General features: G+C 36.0%; 1 protein-coding gene across 2 annotated transcripts in view; it reads left to right on the top strand.

Annotated features, from left to right (window-relative positions):
* The first annotated feature begins 453 nt into the window (after positions 1-453).
* LOC122840936 (guanine nucleotide-binding protein G(olf) subunit alpha) overlaps positions 454-23,895 on the top strand; it is a 73,389-nt gene continuing 49,947 nt past the window's right edge. Inside the window, exons 1-2 of one of the 2 annotated variants that reach the window (XM_044133737.1) lie at positions 454-1,197; positions 22,459-22,531. In XM_044133737.1, coding sequence (XP_043989672.1) covers positions 693-1,197; positions 22,459-22,531 — 578 coding nt within the window. In that variant the 5' untranslated portion in view covers positions 454-692. Of the gene's footprint in view, positions 1,198-21,506; positions 22,189-22,458; positions 22,532-23,895 lie in introns of those variants that run through there. The other variant, XM_044133738.1, reaches the window with a different exon arrangement.

Below are 23,895 nucleotides of genomic sequence, written 5' to 3'. Positions count from 1 at the left end.
GAATTTTTGCAAAAATATTTTTAGACTTTTACTTTAGTAATTTCTTGGAATGCTACTTTATATTTAAAAATATGTTGAAGAACTTACTTGAGTACAATTCTTGGCCAATGTGGAATTTAAATCATAATTTACACTTTAAGAGTTTTATCTGACCAAAATATTCGCTGGAATTTCTATAAAAGAGATAAATCTGGTGTTTTAGAACAAATATTTACATTTTTCTGTCACTGGGCAGGCATTAAATGTGAGGAATGAGAATCATTTAGGGGCGTTCTGGAAACGGCCATACTGTAGTAACATGACGTACCTTCTTCTCTTGCATTACACCTAATAGCTGCGCAGTCAGAATTTGGCCTGCGTGCGCACTCGGACATCAGCGGCGTTCCTCCCAGGCTGCGTCCTCTCGGTTACTTACGGTAAGGTGGACCCGCAGTGTCCACTGAAGGATCAGGTGATCCACTATCTACGAAGCGAAGGCTGACTGGGGGAAAATGCAAGATGACATATAGCAAATGTCGGAGCATAATTCATTCACATTTTCGCCTCGGATTCGGATTTAGATCGCGCCGCTGGAGCTCCAATGTGACAATGGCTCGTTAGGTGCTTGGTGGCGCATCTGCGATTTTCTTTAATCCCCGCCCGATATTTTGATTTATGAAAAATCACATTCACAGACAAATATTGGTTTCAACATGGGGCTGTGCTACAGTTTGCGTCCCCGGCTCTTCGGGGACCTGAGCGGCTCTATCTCCAACGCTACCTCGGACTCGGACCAGCCTCCGGACGCCTCCGCCGCTGCCGCCGTGCCGAGCCGCGGCGGGGCGACTCGCCAGGAGGACACCGGCGGATGCGGGGAGACTTCGTCGCTACGCGGCGGCGAAGGCCTGGTTCGCTCCGGGGACCCGGCTAGGGAGCACCGCCGCGGGGACGCCGGGACAGACGGGGTGCTAATACAAAACGGGGGCGGCGGCGGAGGAGGAGGCGGCAGCAGCGGCTGCAAGGGATCCGGAAAGGAGCGCAGCCGCCGCTTGCAGCTGCTGCCAAAAACAAGCACCCAAAAGCAGAAACATTGGGACAAACTGCTGGTGGAGGAAAAGGAGGCCGAGAAGGAGGCGAAGAAAGTCAGTAAAAACATTGACAGGGCGCTGAGGGAGCTCAAGCGGGAGTATAAACAGACGCATCGGCTGCTGCTGCTCGGTAGGTTGTTCCCTCTCTGTTGTTGTTGGACTGGGAAGGTGTTTTATTAATAGAAACCAAAACGCGCTGGCCTGTCCAGAAATTATGTCACAGCTCGGCTCCAGCGAGGCCTGTTGTTGCCACATCTGATGGCCATCACTTCAGATCAGAACCACGTTTCAGGATGACGTGAAAAGGTCCAAAATGCACTATAGAAATGAATTCCGGCAGACGTTAAATGTTAGTCTAAGAGGGATTGATGTACAAATGACAAATAACCAGTTAGATAAGAGAACGAACGGCAATAATGAGCTACATATTAAAATATGTACATTAAGACTGTTTTTTAGTCTGTAACGTTTACTCCAACACAATAATTGGTGAAATATTTAAGAAACACATAAGAAAATATTGGTTGATTTAATTTGTGGCAATAATCAAATTTTAAAAATATCCATTCATTTTGATTCAGTTTCATTAAAATGGAAACAATACCCTTGCTGGATGTTATAAAATTACATCCAGCAATTTTATAACTGAATCAATCCAACATATTAATCGTTGCATAATGTCACCTTCCTAAAATATTGACCTAATTCACTTTTTTTTAACCTAAATCAGATTTTGGTAATTAAAATAATAAAGGGGGTAATTTTAAAAAAATTTATTGCTAAAATCAATAAAAAATTACTTAGGCCGTTATAGGAAGGTGCCGATATTAAAATTCAGGTCTATAGAATCCAATTTGAACTTATTTTCCATACAAATAAAAACGCTTTCATATGAATTTAGTTCAGCAGACAACCTTAAGGCTGGTGTGTGTGTGTGTGTGTGTGTGTGTGTGTGTGTGTGTGTGTGTGTGTGTGTGTGTGTGTGTGTGTGTGTGTGTGTGTGTGTGTGTGTGTGCGTGTGTGTGTGTGCGTGTGTGTGTGTGTGTGAGATGTGCTATGAATGAATATGCATTTAGTCTGGCATAATATTAAAACTTAAAGTAAATAACTCTTTATCAGGCTCTTTTATCCACTTTGCCAATTATAACTTAATTTATTATCCATTTTTTTACATGTTAAAATGGATAATAAATCCATTTTGGATTAAGAAGCATATTCAAACATTTTCAATATAAATGATTGAAATTTGAAAAATAAGCTTGAATTTCTGTGATTTAGTTCAGTACTATAATAATATCTGTATTTCATCTCTCTGTTCTCAGTTGAATCTTGAATTAGGGCAGATTTTGATCTCTGATCAAACCAAAAAAAAAAAAAACTTCCTTATTACTTATGTAAGTCATATTACTAGTAGAATCAAGGAAATGACTCTAAAAATTCAGCTTTTGCAGGTTCAAAACCATCCAGGCGAGTATGAATTAACATGCAGTTAGTCCAAAACAATTCAGAATTTCATACCTAAAAAAAACAACAACTAAGTTTCAGAGATTCAAACTAGTAAAGAGGTGAAATGGTCACTCTGACTTCTAACATCCCTTATTATGTTTTCTTTATTATTAGTGAGTGAGAGACATTTGACTGGAAGGGAACATTTTGTTCTCAAAGTTGACATGTTATAAGCTGGAAAAAGATTAATTTGCAATCAAAAGTGGAGAAAGAAAGAAGCAGTGATAAACCAGCGACCGGGTTCTGGAAGAAGAAGGAGGGCTGGTCTGATGAATCACATCGTTTGGATGGACAGGTGTGTGTTGCTTATTTGGGAAGCACGCAGCACCGGGACGCGCTAAATGAAGACACATTTCACCTACCTATCCGTTGTAGCAAACCATAAACAGCCTTTTATGTTTTATTTCATGATTACTTTAACCTATTTTAGCCAGTTATTGTGTCCTTCCTCAAACCAAAATTGGTTAAAGAATTGATTGAGGAGTCCCACAATAACTTTGAGTTGATTACCTTTCTTGAAAGCCACAGTTTTTGACTATGAGGAAGTTATCTTGGCTCTGGTTTAAACCTTGTTTGAATTTTAAAGGTTTACGCTACCATGCTTTAACTAATTAAGCAACAGTGCTATCGCTAAGGTTAAACTTTCTAAAAACCTGAGCTTTTTAACGTTGAGGTAGTCATTTCTGTAGAATAATACATCACAGCTGTTGTCAAGGTTTTAAAAAGTTTGCTTCCAACTTAAGCTAGTTTTGTAACAATGCTATAGCTAATATAATGACTTGCTAGCCAACTTAGCCTCCAAAGCCTATTGCAGACAAAGCTAACAATGGTTGCCTACTTTATATATGTTGCTGTCAAGGAAGCATTTTACTTTCCACATTGTTAGAACTTATTTAAAAACATTGTTTTCACCTTAAGCTAGTTTAGTGACATCGCAAATGTCAGACTAGCTTGCTAGCTTAGGCTGATGCAGATATAGCTAATGATGCTACATTGTATCTGTTGTCCAGGAAATGGTTTGCATTTTACCTAATTAAAACTGACTTAAAAAGTTTGTTTCTACCTTAAACATGCTTAGTAACACTACAAATGCTACTGTTAGACTTGCTTGTTAGGTTAACCTCTTAAGCCAGATGCAGATACAGCTAATGATGCTACATTGTATTTATTCTCGAGTAAATAGTTTACATTCCATCTTGTAAGAACTGATTCAAACAAGTTGCTTTCACCTTAAACTAGCTTAGTAACAGCACTAATTCTAATGTCAGATTAGCTAGCCAGGTTAGCCTCTTAACTCTAATCCAGATATAGGTAACTTTGGTACAGCATATCTGTTGTTATGAAAAAACTGTTTATATTCCGCATTGTTAGAACTGATTTAAAAAGGTTGTTTTCATGTGAATCTAGCTTTGTAACAGCGCTAATGCGAGTGTCTGACTAGCTAGCCAGCTTAGCCTCTTAATTCAAATGCAGATGTAATTATCATACATCATATCTATTGTTTTTAAGAAAACCGTTTATATTCCACATTGTTAGAACTAATTTAAAAAGATTGTTTTCATGTTAAGCCGACTTAGTAACAACACTATTGCTAATGTCGGACTTGCTAGCTACTTTACCTTAAAGATGATTTAGTCGTTGTTAATGACTTGAACTAGTCAATCTTCTGTTGTCAAGGAAACTAACACATGCCACCTTGTTAGAACTGATTTTAAAAAGTTTTCATCTAGCTTAAACCAGTTTAGCAACAGTGCCAATGCTAACGTTAAACTTGTTAGCAATTATTATATGTCTTTATCATGAATAACTTCATACTTTTACCTGGGTAAAAGGAGGTTAAGCATAGGATAAGAATCTATTCTTCTAATAGTTATGATTTAACTCAATTGGCATAATTTGAAATGGACCCAAATTAAATGTATCCAAATTGATGGATCCATTTAATTGTGAAACTCTAACAATTGATTTTTATCAGTGTGGTTGCTGTTAGAAATGGACCAAATGCACAACCTCTGTAAATACAGAAACAGACCTCATAGCTGGAGGCCATGTTTACCTTAAAACCAGTATAGTAGTATTGTATAAGGGCGTGACATCTGTTCTGGGAAAACTGGGGAGAAAAAGAAAAAATATGGGAGCACATGTTCAAGTATAGATTTAGCTAAAATGTTTACCCTAGTCTGTTTGTTTTTGTCCTTCTTTACTATAAATAAACTCAGCTCATCACAGAAAGGAAACCTGTCATACTGTTATGGTGTATTGTAGGCCATGTGTCATGAATTACAGTACACAATGTTCTTTATAGACTCAACAGGCAGGAAGACTGAACTTTTTCTTCCTGCTGTGATGAAAGAGTTTACACATAATCATTATGCTCTTTTTAAAAAAAAAATGTAATTGACTCAAATATAGGCATCATGCTTTAAAACCACATAATGCAACCAAAAAATAGCCTATTTTATTTTGTAGTGTAGTTTCCATTAACTACAGAAATCCAAATAAATTTAGGACATGTTATGTAGCATAAACATAGATAGATAAAACATTTAGAAATAGTTAATGATATTATTAGCAATGCTCTATACTTTATGCAGGATTTCTAGTCTATGATATCTATCTCACTCAAGGTTATATTATCATTTCCCACTTTTTCAAGGTGGGAAATGTTAGAGAACAAACTCTACATATTGTTAAAATATACTGCAGAAGTTTGCCCTCAGGCTTCAGCAAAACTAAATAAAAGTCTTTGATCTTACTTTTAAAAGTTTAAAGTAATAATTTAAGATAACTCGTAATAACAGGTTGGAGCATTAGTGTAAAAGCAAAGGTCAGTAGACTCTTCATTTCTGCATCTGCTCTGGTATTTCTTAAATTAGAGGGGAGGCATTGGGCAGGTACCTGTACACTGCAAAAAACACACAATTATACCAAGTAGTTTTCTAGTTTAAATGTCTTAGCACACTTGAATTAAATAAACTAACTTAAAAGTAACTTATCAGTAAGATATAGGAGCTTGTTTTAAGTAAATAATTAATTGATGTGGATGAAAAAGTGCTAGTGCCATTAGCAGATTATTTCACTTATAACATGGGGAAATTGTCTTGTTAAAAGTAGATCTATTTAACACTTTTTCATTGATATTAAGCAATTATTTACTTAAAACAAGCTGTAAGTTAGTTTTGTCTTATTTCAAGTGCAAAATATATTTACAACCAAAAATACGTGTTACGTTTTTGGGTTTTGCAGTGTAGGAATGCATACTAAAGTTTATAAAAGGTTGAGTACTGTAGCAAAGCCCCCACTTATTGCTGTGCTTTGTCAGTCAGCTGGCTTAAAGAAGTGTAATTAACCATTGTAGTAATTTTAAAGTCAATTTCTGCCTCTCTGAGCAGCATGTCTGTTAAGCAGTCATTTTTTCTATATTTATGGTTTAATGAAAGCAGTTGGATAATATTATGCAGTTTTAACATAACTGGGGTATTTTCACTCAAGGATATTATATCAGAAGACAGTTTTACTATCATATACCTGTTAGAGATTGATTTATTAAGCCATAATAACATGCAGGGTCAGATGTTACTGCCCCAAATTAATCAACAGATTTCCAAATTCACTAGTTGAAAACCTTAAATCTTGAAAACTTCTAGTCATAATTTAAAGGTAATGCAATAATAATTTAATTAACATTTCATGGATACGGTAATTGTTTATCAGGAAGTCAGGAAGAGAACGTGGTGCACCGCACTGCTGCTCTTAAATTTCTAAATCCTTCTTAATATTTTAACTAACAACCTAAACAAAGAAACAAGATTGTTTCTTTTAAATTTAGTAATAAAATAATTGTTTTAATCCCTTTCTACTGTGGTGTAACATGACAGGTTTTATTATATATGTGATGCAAAAAATGTGATAAAATATTTACTTCAGTGTACTTTAGTGTGTTTAGCATTAGTTCCTGTTAGTACAGTAAATCTAGATTGTAGACTTTTGCCATATTTTAAAAAATTTATTTTAAATACATATGCAGTTTTATTGAAGAATGTGTAGCGTTTTAAAGGGAAAATGTTCATCTTGATACTTTCTTTGACTAATATGGATTCTAGCCCTCCACCACTTCTTTAATTAGTGAAAAATTAGATTTTTTGTAGCATTCAGTATTTATTTTCTAAATATCAAAACTTTTGCAGTTTTACACTACATCGTTTTTTACTATTCAATGGTTTCTCAGTGTTGTTTGTAGGTTTTGGATAGAGATGTTAAGATCATTTTGCTACAGTTTAACTGCTTTGGGAAACATTTTTAACAGCTCTTTAAAAAATTGTAAAACCATAAATAGATATTTTTGAAACACTTTAAAGTATGTAGCGTTTACAAACAAAAAATTCACATATTTGTTGAAACTGTCACTATGTTGTGACATTATGCTATGAGACTGGTAATCTGTGAAAAAGGTCCACTGCCTTCTCCCAGTGTTCCCAGTGTCAATTAGAAGCCAACCAGAGCCAGGAGGCGGGTTTTAGCAATGCCGCAGCTAGCAGAGCATGTTGTGAATGCTCAAGCTAGGTAGCATAGCCACCATTGAGGGCTAACAAACAGTTTTTCTGTAACATAAATAATTTGTCTGCCATTATTACATTTAGGAGTGAGTACATGAGTTGATTGACAGCGCTAAGACCGGCCTCTTGGCTCTGATTGGTTGTTTTTAGTCTGACTTTTTTCAGATGGCAACAGTAGCTCAGGTGGAGGAGATCAATGTTTTCACAGATTATCTGTCTCATAATGTAACTTCAGTAACTTTTGAAAAAAAAAAGTACTTTGGGGAGTATTTTTACTACGCGGTTTTCTTGAGTAACTTTATTATGACGTATTGTTACTATTACTTGAGTAAAGTCTCTGGATTTTGAGTGAAAAACAAACATGTTTTAACCAAAAACCTGCAGTTTTTGTTGAAGTTTAATGAAAGAAACTGATTTGGAAAAATGTCTCTTTTGCCTAATTTTGTTATTTTGTAATTAGTTTAATTTTTAGCTATAAAATACCAAAATGTCCACATAATTTTATGTTTTATTCTGTCTGACTATGTAAATTTTAAGCATTAAATGATTGATGTTTTGATCAGTTACTGAGCACTTGAGTGAAAATACCAAATAGGTTTTGTACTCAACTAATTTTTTGGATGGGTACTTTATACCTTTATTTGGTTAAAAATAAGGTGAAGTAGTGGCTACTTTTATCTGAGCACATTTTTGGGCATCTCTGTTTATATTCTACTTTTATGAAATACTGACAGTTTTAACCCAGCCATCCATTTTCTGGTCACCCTTCGTCCCTAATGGGGTCAGGAGGGTTGCTGGTTCCTCTCCAGCTGCGTTCCAGGCGAGAGGCGGGGTTCACCCTGGACAGGTCGCCAGTCTGTTGCAGGGCAACACAGAGACATACAGGACACACAACCATTCACACACACTCACACCTAGGGAGAATTTAGAGAGACCAATTAACCTGACAGTCATGTTTTTGGACTGTGGGAGGAAGCTGGAGAACCCGCAGAGAACCCACCATGCACAGGGAGAACATGCAAACTCCATGCAGAAAGACCCCGGGCCGGGAATCGAACCCAGGACCTTCTTGCTGCAAGGCAACAGCTATGCAGCCTGACAGTTTTAACAAATATGTATAAAACTAATGCTTTAAAAGAAAGTAACATGCTGCAGCTCTAAAGTAAAATCAGATCCTGTCTTGCCTGCGTTTGCTTCTCTCCAAGAAGTGCGGTGCATCTTTCCCCTCTGCACTAAATGGCCACCCGTGTAATTTCCTGAATAAACAACTGTTGCTAATTGCGCACAGGAAGGAATGGTTTATCTTATTGAAGTCACACAGGGAGCTGGCATGCATTCTTTCGTGAGCTGCTGCTGAAAGCTGCTGTCCCAGCAGCGTGCCGTCGTGTTGTTTTTGGCGGGCCTCCCTCTCCACCTCTGTGGGTGTCACGCTTACTTTGGTGCACGCGGCAGCCCGCGACACGAGCCACTTCTGGCTTTTCTTAGGAGGCCGTTGGGACTTTTTATGCCCCGCAGGTCTCCAACGGGACTCCTGTTGCACGGCGGAGAACTGAGGTGGTTTGTGTTCCTCTGAAAGTAGACACCTTTCAAATCGTCTTACATTTCAAGGCGACATGTGGCTCACCAATCCGGGTCGCTTTATCTCTTTGTTTGCTGCAGGTATTTAGATGGATTATCACTGTTATTGGATAAACATTATCTTGTTGTTTTTTTCTAGAATTGACTGTTAAATTAAAATCTTTACTGGGGTAAAATGAGATATTAAGACTTCCTAAAGAGTGTTGTAAAAGTAACTTCTACTGAAAATTTAAATTGTCACCATTTTGTGACAGCATGTTATGAGTAGAGTTGATTAATAACTACTTACATTTACTCAATTACTTTTACTTGAAGAACATAAAAAAAAAAAAAAAAAACTTTTAGGAGTATGTTTACTATGCTGTACATTTTACTCTTACTTGAGTACAATTTCTGGATTTTCTACCCACCGAATGAAGAACAAACATGTTTTAACCAAAAGTTCACCAGACACAGACACCTGCAGTTTGTGTAAATGTTTATAAGTTTTTTTGAAAGAAAATGATTTGGAAAAAATCTCTGTTGCATATTTTTGTTATTTTTTGTCACTTTTATATAAGTTATTATAAATTTTGTCCTTAAAATACCAAAATATTCACTTAACTTTATATTCCATCTGATTTTGTAATTTTTAAATAATAAATAATTTATGTTTTGATCGGTTATTCATTAGGTGACTAGACTTTTCACCAAATACTTTTTTACTCTTACTGGAGTAAATATCTAGTACGGCTACTTTTTACTTTTATTTGAGTAAAAATATGTTGAAGTAGTGCTAATCTTACTTGAGTAAAATTTTTGGATACTCTGGCCACTTCTGAATTCTCCTTGAGATATTAATATTATTCCTGTCTGGAGAAATGCACTGCTCCAAGCAAAAACAACAGAGCCAGGAGGATGGTCTTAGCGCTGTCAGTCAACCTCATGTAGTTGCTACTAAATGTGCTAATGGCTTAGAAACAACTTACTGCTACAGGAAAACCGTTTATTCATTGTCATTGGTGTCTATGCCTGAGCATTCACAAAAGGTTGTGCTAGCAGCATAACAGAGAGCCAAGAGGTGAGGGTGAGGGTGATTGGCAGCGCTTAGGCCCGCCTCCTCGCTCTGATTGGTTATTTCTAGTTAACAGTGGGAGCAATAGGAGAAAGCAGAAGAGGTTAATGTTTTCTGTCTCATACCATTCTGTCATGACAACAACAGTTTCAACAGATATGCAAAAAATGTTTTATAAAAATTACGTAGTGCAGCTTGAAGTAATTTTAAAAAAACTAAAGTAGTTGCTATTACAGACTGTATATTGATTACGTTCTGCAATATTTGCTGTAAAATGTGCTAAAAAACTGGATACAGTTAACCAGGCTCAAAACCTTCTTACGTTTGGCTGCTAATCTGCTAAACTCAGACATGTTATGTTGAGGTCAGAAATTTGAGCTCTGCTGTGGGTGTGGCATGTTTCTGCACACAGATGAAAAAAAATCTAACTTCACAAAACAAAGTGACACGTAACTGATTAGACTGATTAGATATATCCCAGATAAACCTGTCAAAGTTCAGAGTTGATAATGTCTTTTTGTAAGGTTACAAACCTGTTCACTCTCATCCAAGTATGACGAAGCAGTTTGTTCTTATTAAAATGAGAATAGTTACAGTATTGAACATTTCAAGTAACATGGAGCTTACTTAGTTCAGCTTACCAAGCTGCATTTTCCTTTCAATATTACAGATAATTAAAAAAAACAAATCTGTAAATAGGTGGATTTTCCTTGAATAATGATATTCCACAAATAAGTGAGAACTGATCTGCGAATGAATGGGAATCCACTGTAGTCACATAAAAAAATACTTAAAAGAGATGTAGCATTTATTTGTGGCGCGATTATCCTACTGCTACAATAAACCAATGACAGCATGTATCAGGATAGACATAATCAATATCAATAAGTAATACATCAGATAGAATATTCAACATTATTCACTGAACTACGATCAGAACCACACAGCATTCTGGGAGAGGAAAGACCTCAGCTACTCAACCTCACAGGCAGCTTAGCAAGGTTGGTGGCATTAACTCTCTAACTCACTCTTTGTTACCTAGCAACTCTCTTACTCTTTGGTTACCTAGCAACAACTCGTTGAGTAACAGTAGCTGTTTAAGGTTTCCCCACTATGCCTCACAACTGCTTAAGAATAAAAAAACGGTGTGGAGTGAAAACTTTGGATAAAACAAGAAAGGTCATGGCACTTTTTTCCAGATTTTTACAACATAAAACTTATCAATAATGATCAATATTGACAATTATTGATACCAACTGATGAAATGGTTATAGTGTGATTAGTTTTTCAGCCATATTGTCCAGCCCTTCCAACTGCCCTAAAAGATGAATATGTTTTTTTTTTAAATTCTTGATAACTCTTTACCAGGAATGCAAAAAAATGTAGTGTCATAATCGACTATTATTACTGTTAGTATTACTACTACTATTGTTCCCCCTACAGTGGCAAATTACACAGGCTTCAAAACACTGCCTTTGAAGCTCCAAACCCCACAGTATCATGATTTCTTATGAAATTTCAGTCATAATTTCCAAAATCTGACAAAATAGATCATTTATATTAAAAATGCTATGAAGCCCTCCTAACCCCACTCGGGACAAGGGTGTTAGAAAACGGATGGATGGATGGAAATGTGATGATCTGAAAGGAACAAATGTCATATTCCATAAGTTAACTAGCCAAAATGGGGAACAGAACCAAAGTCGATGAAAATATGGCATAAAGTTATACAGCCATGAAAATACAAAGCTATGGAAAACAAAATGTTCCAATAGATAGGAATTACACTGTTTATTCAAAGGTATGAAATCGTTAGAAAGGATTACTTAGAGCCCGAAAGACCCAAGGAACAATAGAAATTATAGGGCTTAAACTGATTAATTAACAAACTACGATACACTCAGAGGCCACTTTATTAGGTAAACCTGTTCCATTGTTGACAATTTACAGATTGAGCATCAGAGTGAAATAGAAAAGGGAATTAAGTGACTTGAACTCAGTATTGTTGTTAATGCTGAGATTTTCATACACAACTATGTCTCAGATTTTCAGAGAATGGTCCCAAAAAAAACAAAATATCCTATGAATGACATCTTTAATACACATTTTACTGCCAATGTTTCGGAGTTATTTGTAAAGCATATCCAGTGTGTTTTAAATTTTAATATTTTCCTCCAAACTTGTCCTTCAATCGCATTCCTCAACGTCTCCTGTCAGACAAGCTTTTCGAACGAGAACATTTGACAGATTCAATGAAGCTTCTGTGATTGGATAAATTATTAACTTATCGTTTTGAATCTTTGGTGGTTGCGATGAATGTTTCAACTTCTTTCCACAAGTTAAAAGTCAAACTAAACTAAATATCAGTCAATGATTTACAGAGCTGAAATAATTATCTGCTTCATTTTATAACTGCTTATATAAGAGGATGGTTCTTAACAGTGTAATTGCTTCGGTTTTACAATCTTACTGGCAAAGTCAGGGTAGTTAAGATTTCTTTGAAATTCAAAGTCTAACTTTGAGTTTCAGATTGGAGAAACCTGAAACCGTTGTGTAATTGTAGTAAAATCAAAATAGATCAGAGATTTAGGATGTGGACTTCTACGAATACAATTAAAAGTCACATTAAAAAGTCACCAAATCTTTGTTTCTTCACTGTCTGCCGTTACATCAGACCAAACCTTTAATGTTTTAGGTAGCTAAAATAATATTTCTGTTTGATAAATGTAACAAATGATAGAGGGAGATCATAAGCGTCTCGTTAGGATTTTGTAGAGTTTTGTTTTCAAATGAAACTTTAAACTTCAGCAGATTGCTGGAATATTGGATTATAAATCACACATTTTCTGTAGAGGTTGTCTTGGCAACCCCAAAATGTTGACTTTGTAGGTAATGTGATGAAAATCTTAGGGTTATTTTTGTGCCTAAGCTTCAACTTGCTGGCTGATGTCTTCAGATGTTGCTTAAATATTAAATATTTTATGATGCCATATGGTTTATTTTATGTATCAAACTGCAGAAAAACAACCTCAGATGATGCTGCTGCCACCATCGTACTTTGCAACTGGGATGGCGTTTTTGAGGCTTGTTTCAAGTTTAATTTAAATTTTAGATTCATCAGAAGAAAGTGTTTGTTTCTGAGTAAATACTCAAACTGTTGTTGCTTTCTCTGCTGCCTTTTTTTTTTTTTGAAATGGTCTCCTCGTTGCTGAGTGGCCTGTCGGCTCATTTCCCAGCTTTTACAAGGTCTTCTGCTTTTTATCTGTGGTTGATATTCTCAAAGAATCAGCCTCCTTCCTGTGTAGCTTACTGGCTGACAATATGGCTGAAAAACGTATCGTGAGAAAAGCATTTTACATCAGTTGATATTGATAATTATTGATTAGTTTTTGGTTTTAAATATCTGAAATACTGTCAAACTGGTGGCACAGTGGCCAAACCTTAAACTGCTGCTGCCTAAGTTAGTCAACAGGTTGTTGCTAGGTAACCACAAGTTGCTCTGGAAGTTGTTGCTAGGTAACCAAAGAGTGAGAGAGTAAGCTGATTCCACCGAACTTCTCTTAGCTTTGCGGTTCTGGATGGGAGTTGAGGGAATATTCTTTATATTGAATTTTCTATCAACATATTATCTGTTGATATTGATCATATATCCATCACACTATATGTATTGTTACTGACTTATTGTTCAGTACAAATAAACATTCATAAGATGGACATTTTGCCCAATGATTAATCAGACTTATAGAGGTTCTCAGTTATTTATCTGCCATCTTGGCTGATTTATTTTTACTTTTTCACGTCAAACTCAGAAGACCTTCCACAAGTGTGCCTCTATTTAATTAAAATAATGTGAATTTACCTATCAGAAGCCCACAAAATCTTCCAATCTGTAAACTTTTGAATTTGAAGGAAATAACAAGCAACGAAAAAACGTGTCATTTTTCTGGCATTTGGCAAACAGGAATAATTTCGGTGATCCTAAATGTCCTAAAACGGAAAAGTTTGGTTGTTGAGAAAACTGATTTGTGTCTTTCTATGCAGTGTACATAAAGGTTTCAACTTTGAAGATTTATAGGAGCATCTACCTTGAAACAGAAATGGAGGAGCTTATCTGTGGGATAAAAATTACATTTCAGATTATTTTTTTTTCATACTAGAAAATAGACACGTGTCAAAAACTGGTTTTATTTCAATCATTCCTTCTGCGAGTTGTACGGCAGAGTTTTAGGACCATTTTACAACAATTTTTGTTTAATTTTGAGGATATAGTCATAATATTAACTAAGTTGTGCCAGAGGAACATCTTAAAATGATGGAAAAACGTTGATTAATGAGAAAAAAAAAGGTTGGATAGATAATTTGTTGGAGTTGCTCTAAAGATACTACTAAATTCTCCTAATATTATGATTGTATTCTTGAAATTAAAAGTAAAAACGCTAACTTACCCCTTATATTCCTGCATAGAGTTTATCTAAACTCAAAGTCTGAATAAATAGAAGCTAAAAAGCACACTTGTCAAACAAAATGGAGGCCTTGGCCCACTGACATCACTCAACTATGGAAAACCAAGGGGGAAAAAAATCCAGATTTTCAAAAAATTAAATCTTCAAAACCTCGAGATTTGATAAAAACAATAATATTGATTTATTGTCTTGTTTATGCATTCCTAGAGAAGTGACTTCTGCTGTTTTAGATTGGTTTCTGTGCTTTTGACAGATAATATCTGATGCAGCGTTCCTAGATTTCGTCAACTCTTATCTTTCATAAATCAGGTTCATCACCATCGTTCTGTTGTCACACTGGCTGCTTGTTGGACTGGAATTACTGAAAACACACAGCGGACGAGTTGGAGAATATCTGCCATGCAGCTTTTTTCTGGTTTGTTTGCTGTTTTCGAGCTGCTGTCCCGGGTGGGAAGCCGCGTTTTTGGAAAAATCTTCTTCGTGTACAGAAACGCGCAGCAGAGGCCTTTGGAGCCAAGTGAACTTTGCTTGTGTCTAAGTGAGTTTTATCATTGACCACAGCTGAACTTTGCTACTCAGCGAGTTCCCAGTTACTGTCACCGCTGGCAGGAGGCACTGAAACATGAGTTATTGTCATATTTATGATGCCAATAGCAGGGAGTGCAAAGTGAATTGTCCTATCAGCTCAATCGGAGGGGAATCACACCACGTTCGAAGGACATCGGACCAGGCCTGTTCTTTGAGTTTGCTTAATGTATAATTTATGATTTTCTTTCTTCTTCTTTTTCTTTTTCAAGAGCCTCTGTTCCTGCAGGGAGTGCTTCCAGGAGAAAAAAAAAATTAAACAATGCTAAATTTAGCTTGGTGTCATTTAGACTGGTGCCTCGTTTATCCAATGCATGCTACAGTCTCAGTCTGGGCCACAAAATAAATCTAAAATTAAATTTGGTGTTTGGAGCCTGTGTGTTGGTGCATAATAAATATGAATTTTACCTTACCTTCCTTTTACATTATTCTTAAGGTGCACTTTTGCACTGCTAAGAAGTGATTAGCAGCTATTTTTAAGGTTCTTAAAAGCCGACATATCGATAATTAACCACAGTGACTGGAAGAAAGCTGATTTCTTTTAATATAGCACCTTTCAAGATAACAAATTTACAAAGTGTTTTTACAGCACCATAACATAAACTATACGATAATGAAATATTTATAAAAAGATAAGCATGATTACTTATCTTAAAATATATTTTAGCAAGGTTTTAAACAGTTAAAAAAAATACTTTTATATTCTTTGGTCTGTATTGGAATTAATTTCTAAATAAATGCATAAATGATACAGGAAAATAACATAAAATGTATGCTAATAATTCCTCTTTTAAATAAGATTTTTTTAAATGTACCATTTTATTTTTTGATTTATTTTAACACTTTTTTGGGATACTTTTATACTGCTACATACTTGTCTTTGTTCTGCCCTGATCTGAATGATCTAAATAAGCAAAAACAAACAAACAAACAAAAACCTGAATTTTGTTTCTGACAAAGAAAATCTGAAAATGAGCTTCAAAATCTGAACATGTCGATAAAAACTAGTGGAGATAAAATTAGAAACTTAAGCAACATCTGGTGTTAATATAATAATGAAAGACTCAAACTTTGCATCTAAATGCTAAAATAGATGCATTTTAATAGAAAAACTTGACATAAATGTGAAAACAGGTTGGGTTTCTTTTTTTTTTTTTTTGCTAGAGTTTGGATATAAATCACCAAGTAAAAATCTAATCTAAACTATCCTCTTAATGGATAATGATTTATTCATCATTCAAATAGAGCCACAACACAGATGCAATGCTGCCTCTGACCACTAGGGGGAAGTGTGGATCAGTTACTGGTTTTGACCTTGCTTTTTTTTTTCAAGGCGGGGAAACTGAATCTATTTTCTTTTTACATCAAAGTTGCAGATCGTTAATTGTGGTTTTGTAATCAACCCACTACAGGTGAATAAGGGTTTTAGGGTTATTTTACATGCTGGAAAACGTCACTACAATCAAGTATCATTGTGATAATCACAAAATCTGCTTGTTTATGTCGCTAAATTTGAATGCATATGTACTGCATAGTTAGTAGGACCTGAACGCAACAGTTTAGATGTTAATTTCTGCAGCACAGGCTGAGTTTATCATGCTTTATTTAAAAAGAGAAAAGAAACGACAACAATGACGAACAAGTCAAAGGTTGTGTAGAGAGAAGTGATGGCTAATGAACAAGCCACACCACATCTGGTGTCAGAGGAAACCACAGTGAGCTGAACGTGACACACTCACACACCTTTCATGTCGACTTCACTAAACGGGGACTTTTCACTGCAACGGTGCAGCTAAGCTCCATTCTAGATCTGAAACTTAAAGAAGTAGAGCTGCAGCTCACGATTATTCTAGTAACTGACGATCAATCGATTAAACGGATGAAAATATTTGGCACAATCTACAGATTTTTCTTCTATACAACATTGGAAATGCAAATAAGAAAATTTACATTTTATTTCCTAAATTTAAATAACACGGTGTTCCTTTAGTTGATTTGAACTGAGTGCAACTAAAATTATCCCACTTAAGGAGTTTTGGGTAAAATATATTTATAGACAGAGGTGTTTTTTTAATCCTCAATGCAAATTTAATATACATTTTATTGAGTTTTGGCTTAATTATTACTTTGAGTATGTTCTTTCAGCAAAAGCCTTTTTTGAGTCGTCATACTCCAGTTAATGATTAATTGATTAGTAAATTAGTTGGCGATTATTTTAACTAATCATGACTAAATAAATACAAACATTGCTCAAAACAGAGATTATTTACTTGTCCTTTGTGCTATTAAAAGTTACCAGTAAGACATGCTATGAAAGTTGCAAGTAGGAAAATAAATTACTTTACAATAACAAACTATGCTGTTTTGTTTTTAGCTAAATCTCTGGTGCCAAACATTTTGGAGGTGAACAGTTTGAAGTTTTCCTATAAAGTTTAGTAAAGGATGAAAATTCATTTCAATATTGTTGGAAATACATTAGGAAGGATGGAAGAGTGTTTGTATTTCCAAACTGTTTTCCCCTTCTCTAAATGTTGTGTCCTTCTTTCAGTCCTTTTTTTTGACGTTGTTCCTTTCTTACTTCTGTCCTTCATTCTGTCTTTTTTCTTCCTTCTTTGTGTCATACCATCCTTCCTGCCCTCCGTTATGTTCGTCCTTCCTTCCTGATTAGATTGTTCCATCTGTCCTTAGTTCCTTTCATTCTTTCCTTGTATTATTTTACTGTAAAAATATGCAGTTGTTTATGGTTTTTTATATATTTTTTCTGTTAAATAGGACATAGTTCGTTACTGTGCTGCTGTAACAAGTGAATTTCATTCTATTCTTCCTTCTTTGCTTCCTTCCTTCCCTCTCTGTACTCTTTTTTTTCTTTCCTTCCTTGTATCCTTTGTGTTCTTCCTTCCCTCCTTTGTTGTATCCGATGTACTCTTCCTTCTTTCCTTGTATATTCAGATATTTTCCAGAGGACGGTGGCGCAATATAATAATTTCTGTAAGTGAGTTCTGTATTTTACGAGTCGGCTTCCTTAGAAAAAAAATAATTCCCTTCTTTATGTGTTCGGCTGATCTATTTGTTAGTACAGAAAGCAAATAAAAGTGTTGGCCTGAGCAATTATTTATTCGGATGATCTCTTCGTATTTGCTAAGGTGGGGCCTACGCTGTGCCAGGCAGGTGTGTTAACTGTCTCTGTGTTTGGAGTAAATTTATGAGGCTGTTTTGTGTCCAGCTGCCTCAAGCTTTGTTAGCATGCTGCCGCACTCCGTGGACTTTGTATTTCATGGTGGGGTTGATTGCTGCTTTGCTGTGACGTAACACATCTAACATTTCCAGTCGTCCACGATGCGTCGCTCTTTGTGTGTGTGTGTGTGTGTTTTATGATTCTACCTTTAGTGTTTTATATATTTATTAGGCTTTTCACTTTATATATATATATATATATATATATATATATATATATATATATATATATATATATATATATATATATATATATATATATATAAAATAGTGCAATTCTAAGAGAAAGGAACAAAACACAAACAACCAACATTCCCACAAATACTGTCACCTACAAGGTATTTAGCAAAAACATAAAAATTAAGACCATACAAAAACCAATGTCAACATTTATGGAATCACTGCTCTGCCAAAATTTCAAGGGTTTGCTACTGCTGAACCTTTGTTGAGGCTTTATTGGGGGGAAAAAAAATATACAAAATTTCCAGGTTTTATTAATATTATTAAATTTTTATGTTGTTTTTTTTTAAACAAGATTTGATTGGGATAATACTTAATTATTCTCAAGGGGAAAGAATGTTTCAAATTTCAGTTAATTAATTGAAGGTATAGTTGAAACACGTACAACTTTGGTGTCAAAAATAGCTAATTTAAACTACTGGCAGGCCACAAAATTCACTACATTTAAACCACATAAATCAGTCTTTTTTGTTTGTTCTTACTGCTTTATAATAAACAAAACTGTTATGAAATTTGTAAATTGTTAAAGGGGATCTATTATGTACGTTCCTTGGAGTCTGAGCTGCTCCTAAAAACATCCGAAGTGCTTAAGAACAAAAAAAACCCAACAAAACACCTTCCAGTTGTTTTAAATTAACTTGTTAAAATTCCCAGCCCTGAATTTTACTGAAAATACTTTTGCATTTCAGTATTTCTAACGTCTGAAATAGAATACTTTTGCTGCAAACTTTTGTTGAGTTGCGGGAGATGTAACATACCGTAAAGCAGGTGTAGGATATATTTTTAATCAAGTACAGCCTAAATCTGAATTGAAATCTCTTTGAAATGTATTTATGTTGGCCTTTTGCAATAAAAAACAATAAATAGATAAGAAAAAACGATAATATAACCATGTACAGCCAGACAGACGGACTCCAACGTCTCTCTGCCCAGCTTTATGACCATACGACCAGACAGAGATTTAAAAAGGAGTGGCAAAAGCAAATGAGGTGGATTAGCATTGGTTGCTAACAACTTATGGTGTCATCCAAGGAATGTTGCTGTGGAATATTGTTTCTGGTTTCCCCCATAAAACTGGCTAAGAGCTTCGGCAGTCATCCAGCTTAACGCCATGATTTTGAGTCAAAAAATATTTAAAGTTGGCAAGAAATTTGAAAATATAATTTCATAGTTATGCCTTTTTGGAAGGCTGGAAGATTAATATCTAAACACCAACTGTAAAGTCTTAGAAAAGGCAATAATATAAAGAAAAACTAATAAATTAACAACACAAAACCTGGTGGGGACATAAGTAAAGCCTGGTGGCCCGCCAGGCTTATAATACACAGAGGGAAAACCTGATATCAGTCATGATGAGATTGTCATTCGACAACAGTCTTCAGCCAGAGGTGTTTTCAGATTAATTGCAAGACTGACTGCTACCTACCTGCCCATAGCATCAACATTGACTATTTGAAATTTCTTATATAATGCAAGTTATGACAAAAATTGTTTTCCCTTTGAGATAAGAACCTTTTGAGATAAGCTCTTTTAAAATGCTTTATGAAATGAAATGAAAAAGATATTTCTGTTGAGGTCACCCCCTCGTCTTCTCCATCCTAAAATAACGAGCAGGTGACGAGAGCATCATTTCTCAGCATTTAAGAAGGAAGTTTTACTCTGAGACTTGCACGTTTTTACACCTGGCAAGGGATTTAAGGAGGTCGGTGGTGATTTGAAATCAGCCATTTCACTGAAGTCCACAAGAGGAGGATGTTGAAAACAATTGCCAACATGCCCAGGTCTGAACATTACTGGAAGTTCACCTTGAAAGCAGACCGTAAGATGCTAAAAGAAGTCTCCAAAAACCAGTAAGATGACATTCAGGAAGACTGTACCAGCTTTACTTTCATGGGAAGGAATGTGAAGGAACCACAGAGACTAAAACTGCATCATTTGGACCCCAGAACAGAGGATATCTGGTATCTAATGCAGCATTCCATAAGGGAGTCTTAATAAAGAACAAAGTATTCAATGGTTGTCCTCATTTTTTACATGGTTTTTATAGATTTACTTTTCTGTTCTTTGGTGTAAACCAAACCCGTCTTTAGTGTTTGTTGCCTTAAAGCTCAATCTTAGCTCTGTCTAATCAAAGCCCACAGTGTGAGTTGAAGTACCAGCAACATCAAGAACCTGTAGATAATTATGGCTGTTGGACAAAAATAACAACGTCCCATCGTCCATCCATCCATCCATCCATCCATCCATCCATCCATCCATCCATCCATCCGTTTGTCCGTCCATCCATCTGTCCATCCATCCATCCATTCATCCATCCATCCATCCATCCGTCCATCCATCCATCCGTCCATCCATCCATCTGTCCATCCATCTCTCTGTCGGTTAATCCATCCATCCATCCATCCATCCATCCATCCATCCATCCAGCCATCTGTCGGTTCGTCCATCCATCCATCCATCCATCCATCCATCCATCCATCCATCCATCCATCGGTTCGTCCATCCATCCATCCAGCCATCTGTCGGTTCATCCATCCATCCATCCATCCATCCATCCATCCATTAGTCCATTCATTCATCCATCCATCCATCCATCCATCCATCCATCCATCCATCCATCCATCCATCCATCCATCCATCCATCCATCCATCCATCAATCGAAGCAAACAACCAGTCCCCTTCCATCCATATCTATCTATCTATCTATCTATCTATCTATCTATCTATCTATCTATCTATCTATCTATCTATCTATCTATCTATCTATCTATCTATCTATCTATCTATCTATCTATCTATCTATCTATCTATCTATCTATCTATCTATCTATCTATCTAAAAATGTTTTAAATGACTAATAGCATGATTTAAAAATATTTTAAATGACTAATAATGTGATTTAAAATATTTTAAATGACTAATAATGTGATTTAAAATGTTTTAAATGTCTAATAACGTATAATAAAGTGTGCAATCATAGCCCAGTTCTTACAGGAACTATGTCAACTGGTTACCAGTGTGGGTCAGGGCCATCTCACTAACAGACAGAGAGACCCAGCCCCTCTTGTAAACAGGCGTCTGGCCTTCCACCCATTCTACCGTTTCATTTCTTTACTTTTTTATTATTATCATATCAGGACTAAATCTGTAACGGCTCGCCTGTTCCAACTTCACCCAGTTATAAAATGCTGTCGCCGGGCTGGTCGTTAACGTTACAGTTTAACGGAGGTTTGTTTTCTTGCCTCCACGGTCCGCGGCTACTTCCTGGAGCCACAGAGAGAGGCAGTGCTGAGTTAAAGAGACAGAAACACTGGTAGAAATTCAGACAGAAAAAAAACCACTGAGAGAGGAGAGGGGCTGGAGACGTGATAGGAACAGTTGACCGGATTCCCAGAAATTGAAATCCCCCCTCTCTCTCTCTGTCTCTCTCTCCCTCTCTCTCTTTTTCTTTCTGTTCTTATTTATGTATATATTTTAAATATTTCCTCGGTGAATCGAGCGGTTGTTCTTCGTCGGCGCGGATGACGGTCTGCTGCGGCTGAAGCGGAATTGTAACGGGGGAACATATTCCTCCCTCCGACGGACGGACGGACGGAGAGAAGCCTCGCAGAGATTTATTATTATTATTTTCACAACACACTCGTTGTTGGTGTGACTATTATTATTTTTTAAAACCCCCTCCTCCTCGGCTGCCATTTTTTTTCTTCTCTTTACAACGATATTATTTTTAACGGCTCCACAAGGAAGGGTTGAGGGTGACGGAAGATGGGTTGTTTGGGCAACAGCAAGACTGAAGACCAACGCATCGACGAAAAGGCACAACGAGAAGCTAATAAAAAGATAGAAAAGCAGCTACAGAAGGAGAGACAGGCGTATAAAGCAACACACAGGCTCTTACTGCTGGGTAAGGCTCGTTTAAACGCGGTGGCTGGTGTTTAAAATGTGGACTAATCCGTTTCGTTTACCGAACACGTAGCCGTATTTCTTTGACAGCAGCAATAATATGTCATGGGGGTGGATATTGATGGAAGCTTCACAGCCTTACAGTTAATAATAATAACAATTTACCCCCACCTTTTAGCATATTTACCCACTCATATGTGGGCAGGATGTAGTCGCTTGGTGCTAAATTTGTGTTTTTATATATATATTTATATATTTTTTTCTGTCGAAGGTGCGGGAGAGTCCGGAAAAAGCACCATTGTGAAGCAGATGAGGATTCTACACGTCAACGGCTTCAACGCTGAGTGAGTGCTGCGCATTTAAAAACTGCACAGAAAATAACATTTAATGCTCTCCTTTATGGCTACTCTGCTAATGAATAACGCCGCCGAGGCCAGCACACAGCCTGCTGCCACTGCAGCGCCTGTTGGGGCCCTGTAACCACCATGCAAACCTGCTAATATCTGCCTCTTCCCCCCACTATTTCTGCTCTGTTTTAAAAAAAGGTACAGTTATAAATATGGGGGATTTGAGTGTATCACTAAGACTGTCAGTGAAAAAAAAAAACTACAACAACAACAAAAAAACAGTTTCCTGTTTCATGCACGGAGGAAAGAAAGGTTGTGATCGACATAGGCCTATTGATGATTTGTTTTGCTGCAAGGCCTTGCATGGCATTGATCTTAACTGTGGTCTGTTTTAAACAGGCCTGCAACATGTCAGAGTCTTTTAACTGCAGGAAAATCCTCTGCATGTGTACTGAAATTAAAGACCGGCTGCGAGGTTTAACCAAGATTTAAAAATTAGAATGATGGGGTAAATTATTTCAGCATTGTTTTTGATAATGATCAAATTATTACACATCCTAGAGGAGTTTTTTGGTATAAATTTAACCCCAAATGGTTTTTGGTCTATTTTGCTCTTTAAACATTTGTAATCTCTAAGACTGAACCCTGTTTTCCCTCATTGTCTGAATTAATTTGAACTAATGTCTGTTTTAAATAGGCTTATAATGTTTATCTCTCAGATAAACATAGATAATTTAATTACATGTATTTACCAAAGCAAGCCAGTATTTGTTATTGACATTCAAATCCAGTAATAATAATATCATAAATACTATTCTTTTTAGATCATAATTGAATCGGAACTTATGATAATAAGCAAAACTGTCTAAATGCTAGGAAGCATTTATTTAATAGATTTATACTAGGGAGAGACAGCCTTACTATTGAGATTTAACTGCAAAAATAATGCCGTTATCACTGAGTTTTACCCGCTTATGAGTTAAATCATAGCTTGTGCTTTTATCAAACAAGACTTTAAGCTTAAACTTTGTCAGAATAAAATTTTAGGTCTGGTTTTTCTTCTAAACCTTTAACCTTTTAGCATGAATCCCATTTCACTTCTTGCCCTTCTCTGTCTCGATTGATCTCAACTCAGACCTACAAGACGTCAGAGTATTTTAACTGCAGGAAAATCCCCCATATGAATGTGGGAATTAAAATGTGTTTTTTCAAGAGGAGGCAGAATTTTACAATATAATCAACTTGAATGCAATACTAAGAATACCTTTTTATTGCAGATTTATACCTATCTGGGCTTAATTATATTTGCACTTGCAGATTATAGTGAAATTAAGTGATGCTGCAACAAGAAAAGTTGTTCC

This window comes from Gambusia affinis, linkage group LG12, assembly GCF_019740435.1.
Source record: "Gambusia affinis linkage group LG12, SWU_Gaff_1.0, whole genome shotgun sequence".
Lineage (NCBI taxonomy): Eukaryota > Metazoa > Chordata > Actinopteri > Cyprinodontiformes > Poeciliidae > Gambusia > Gambusia affinis.
Note: the sequence above shows the minus strand (reverse complement) of the source record. Positions and strands in the feature narration are given on the sequence as shown.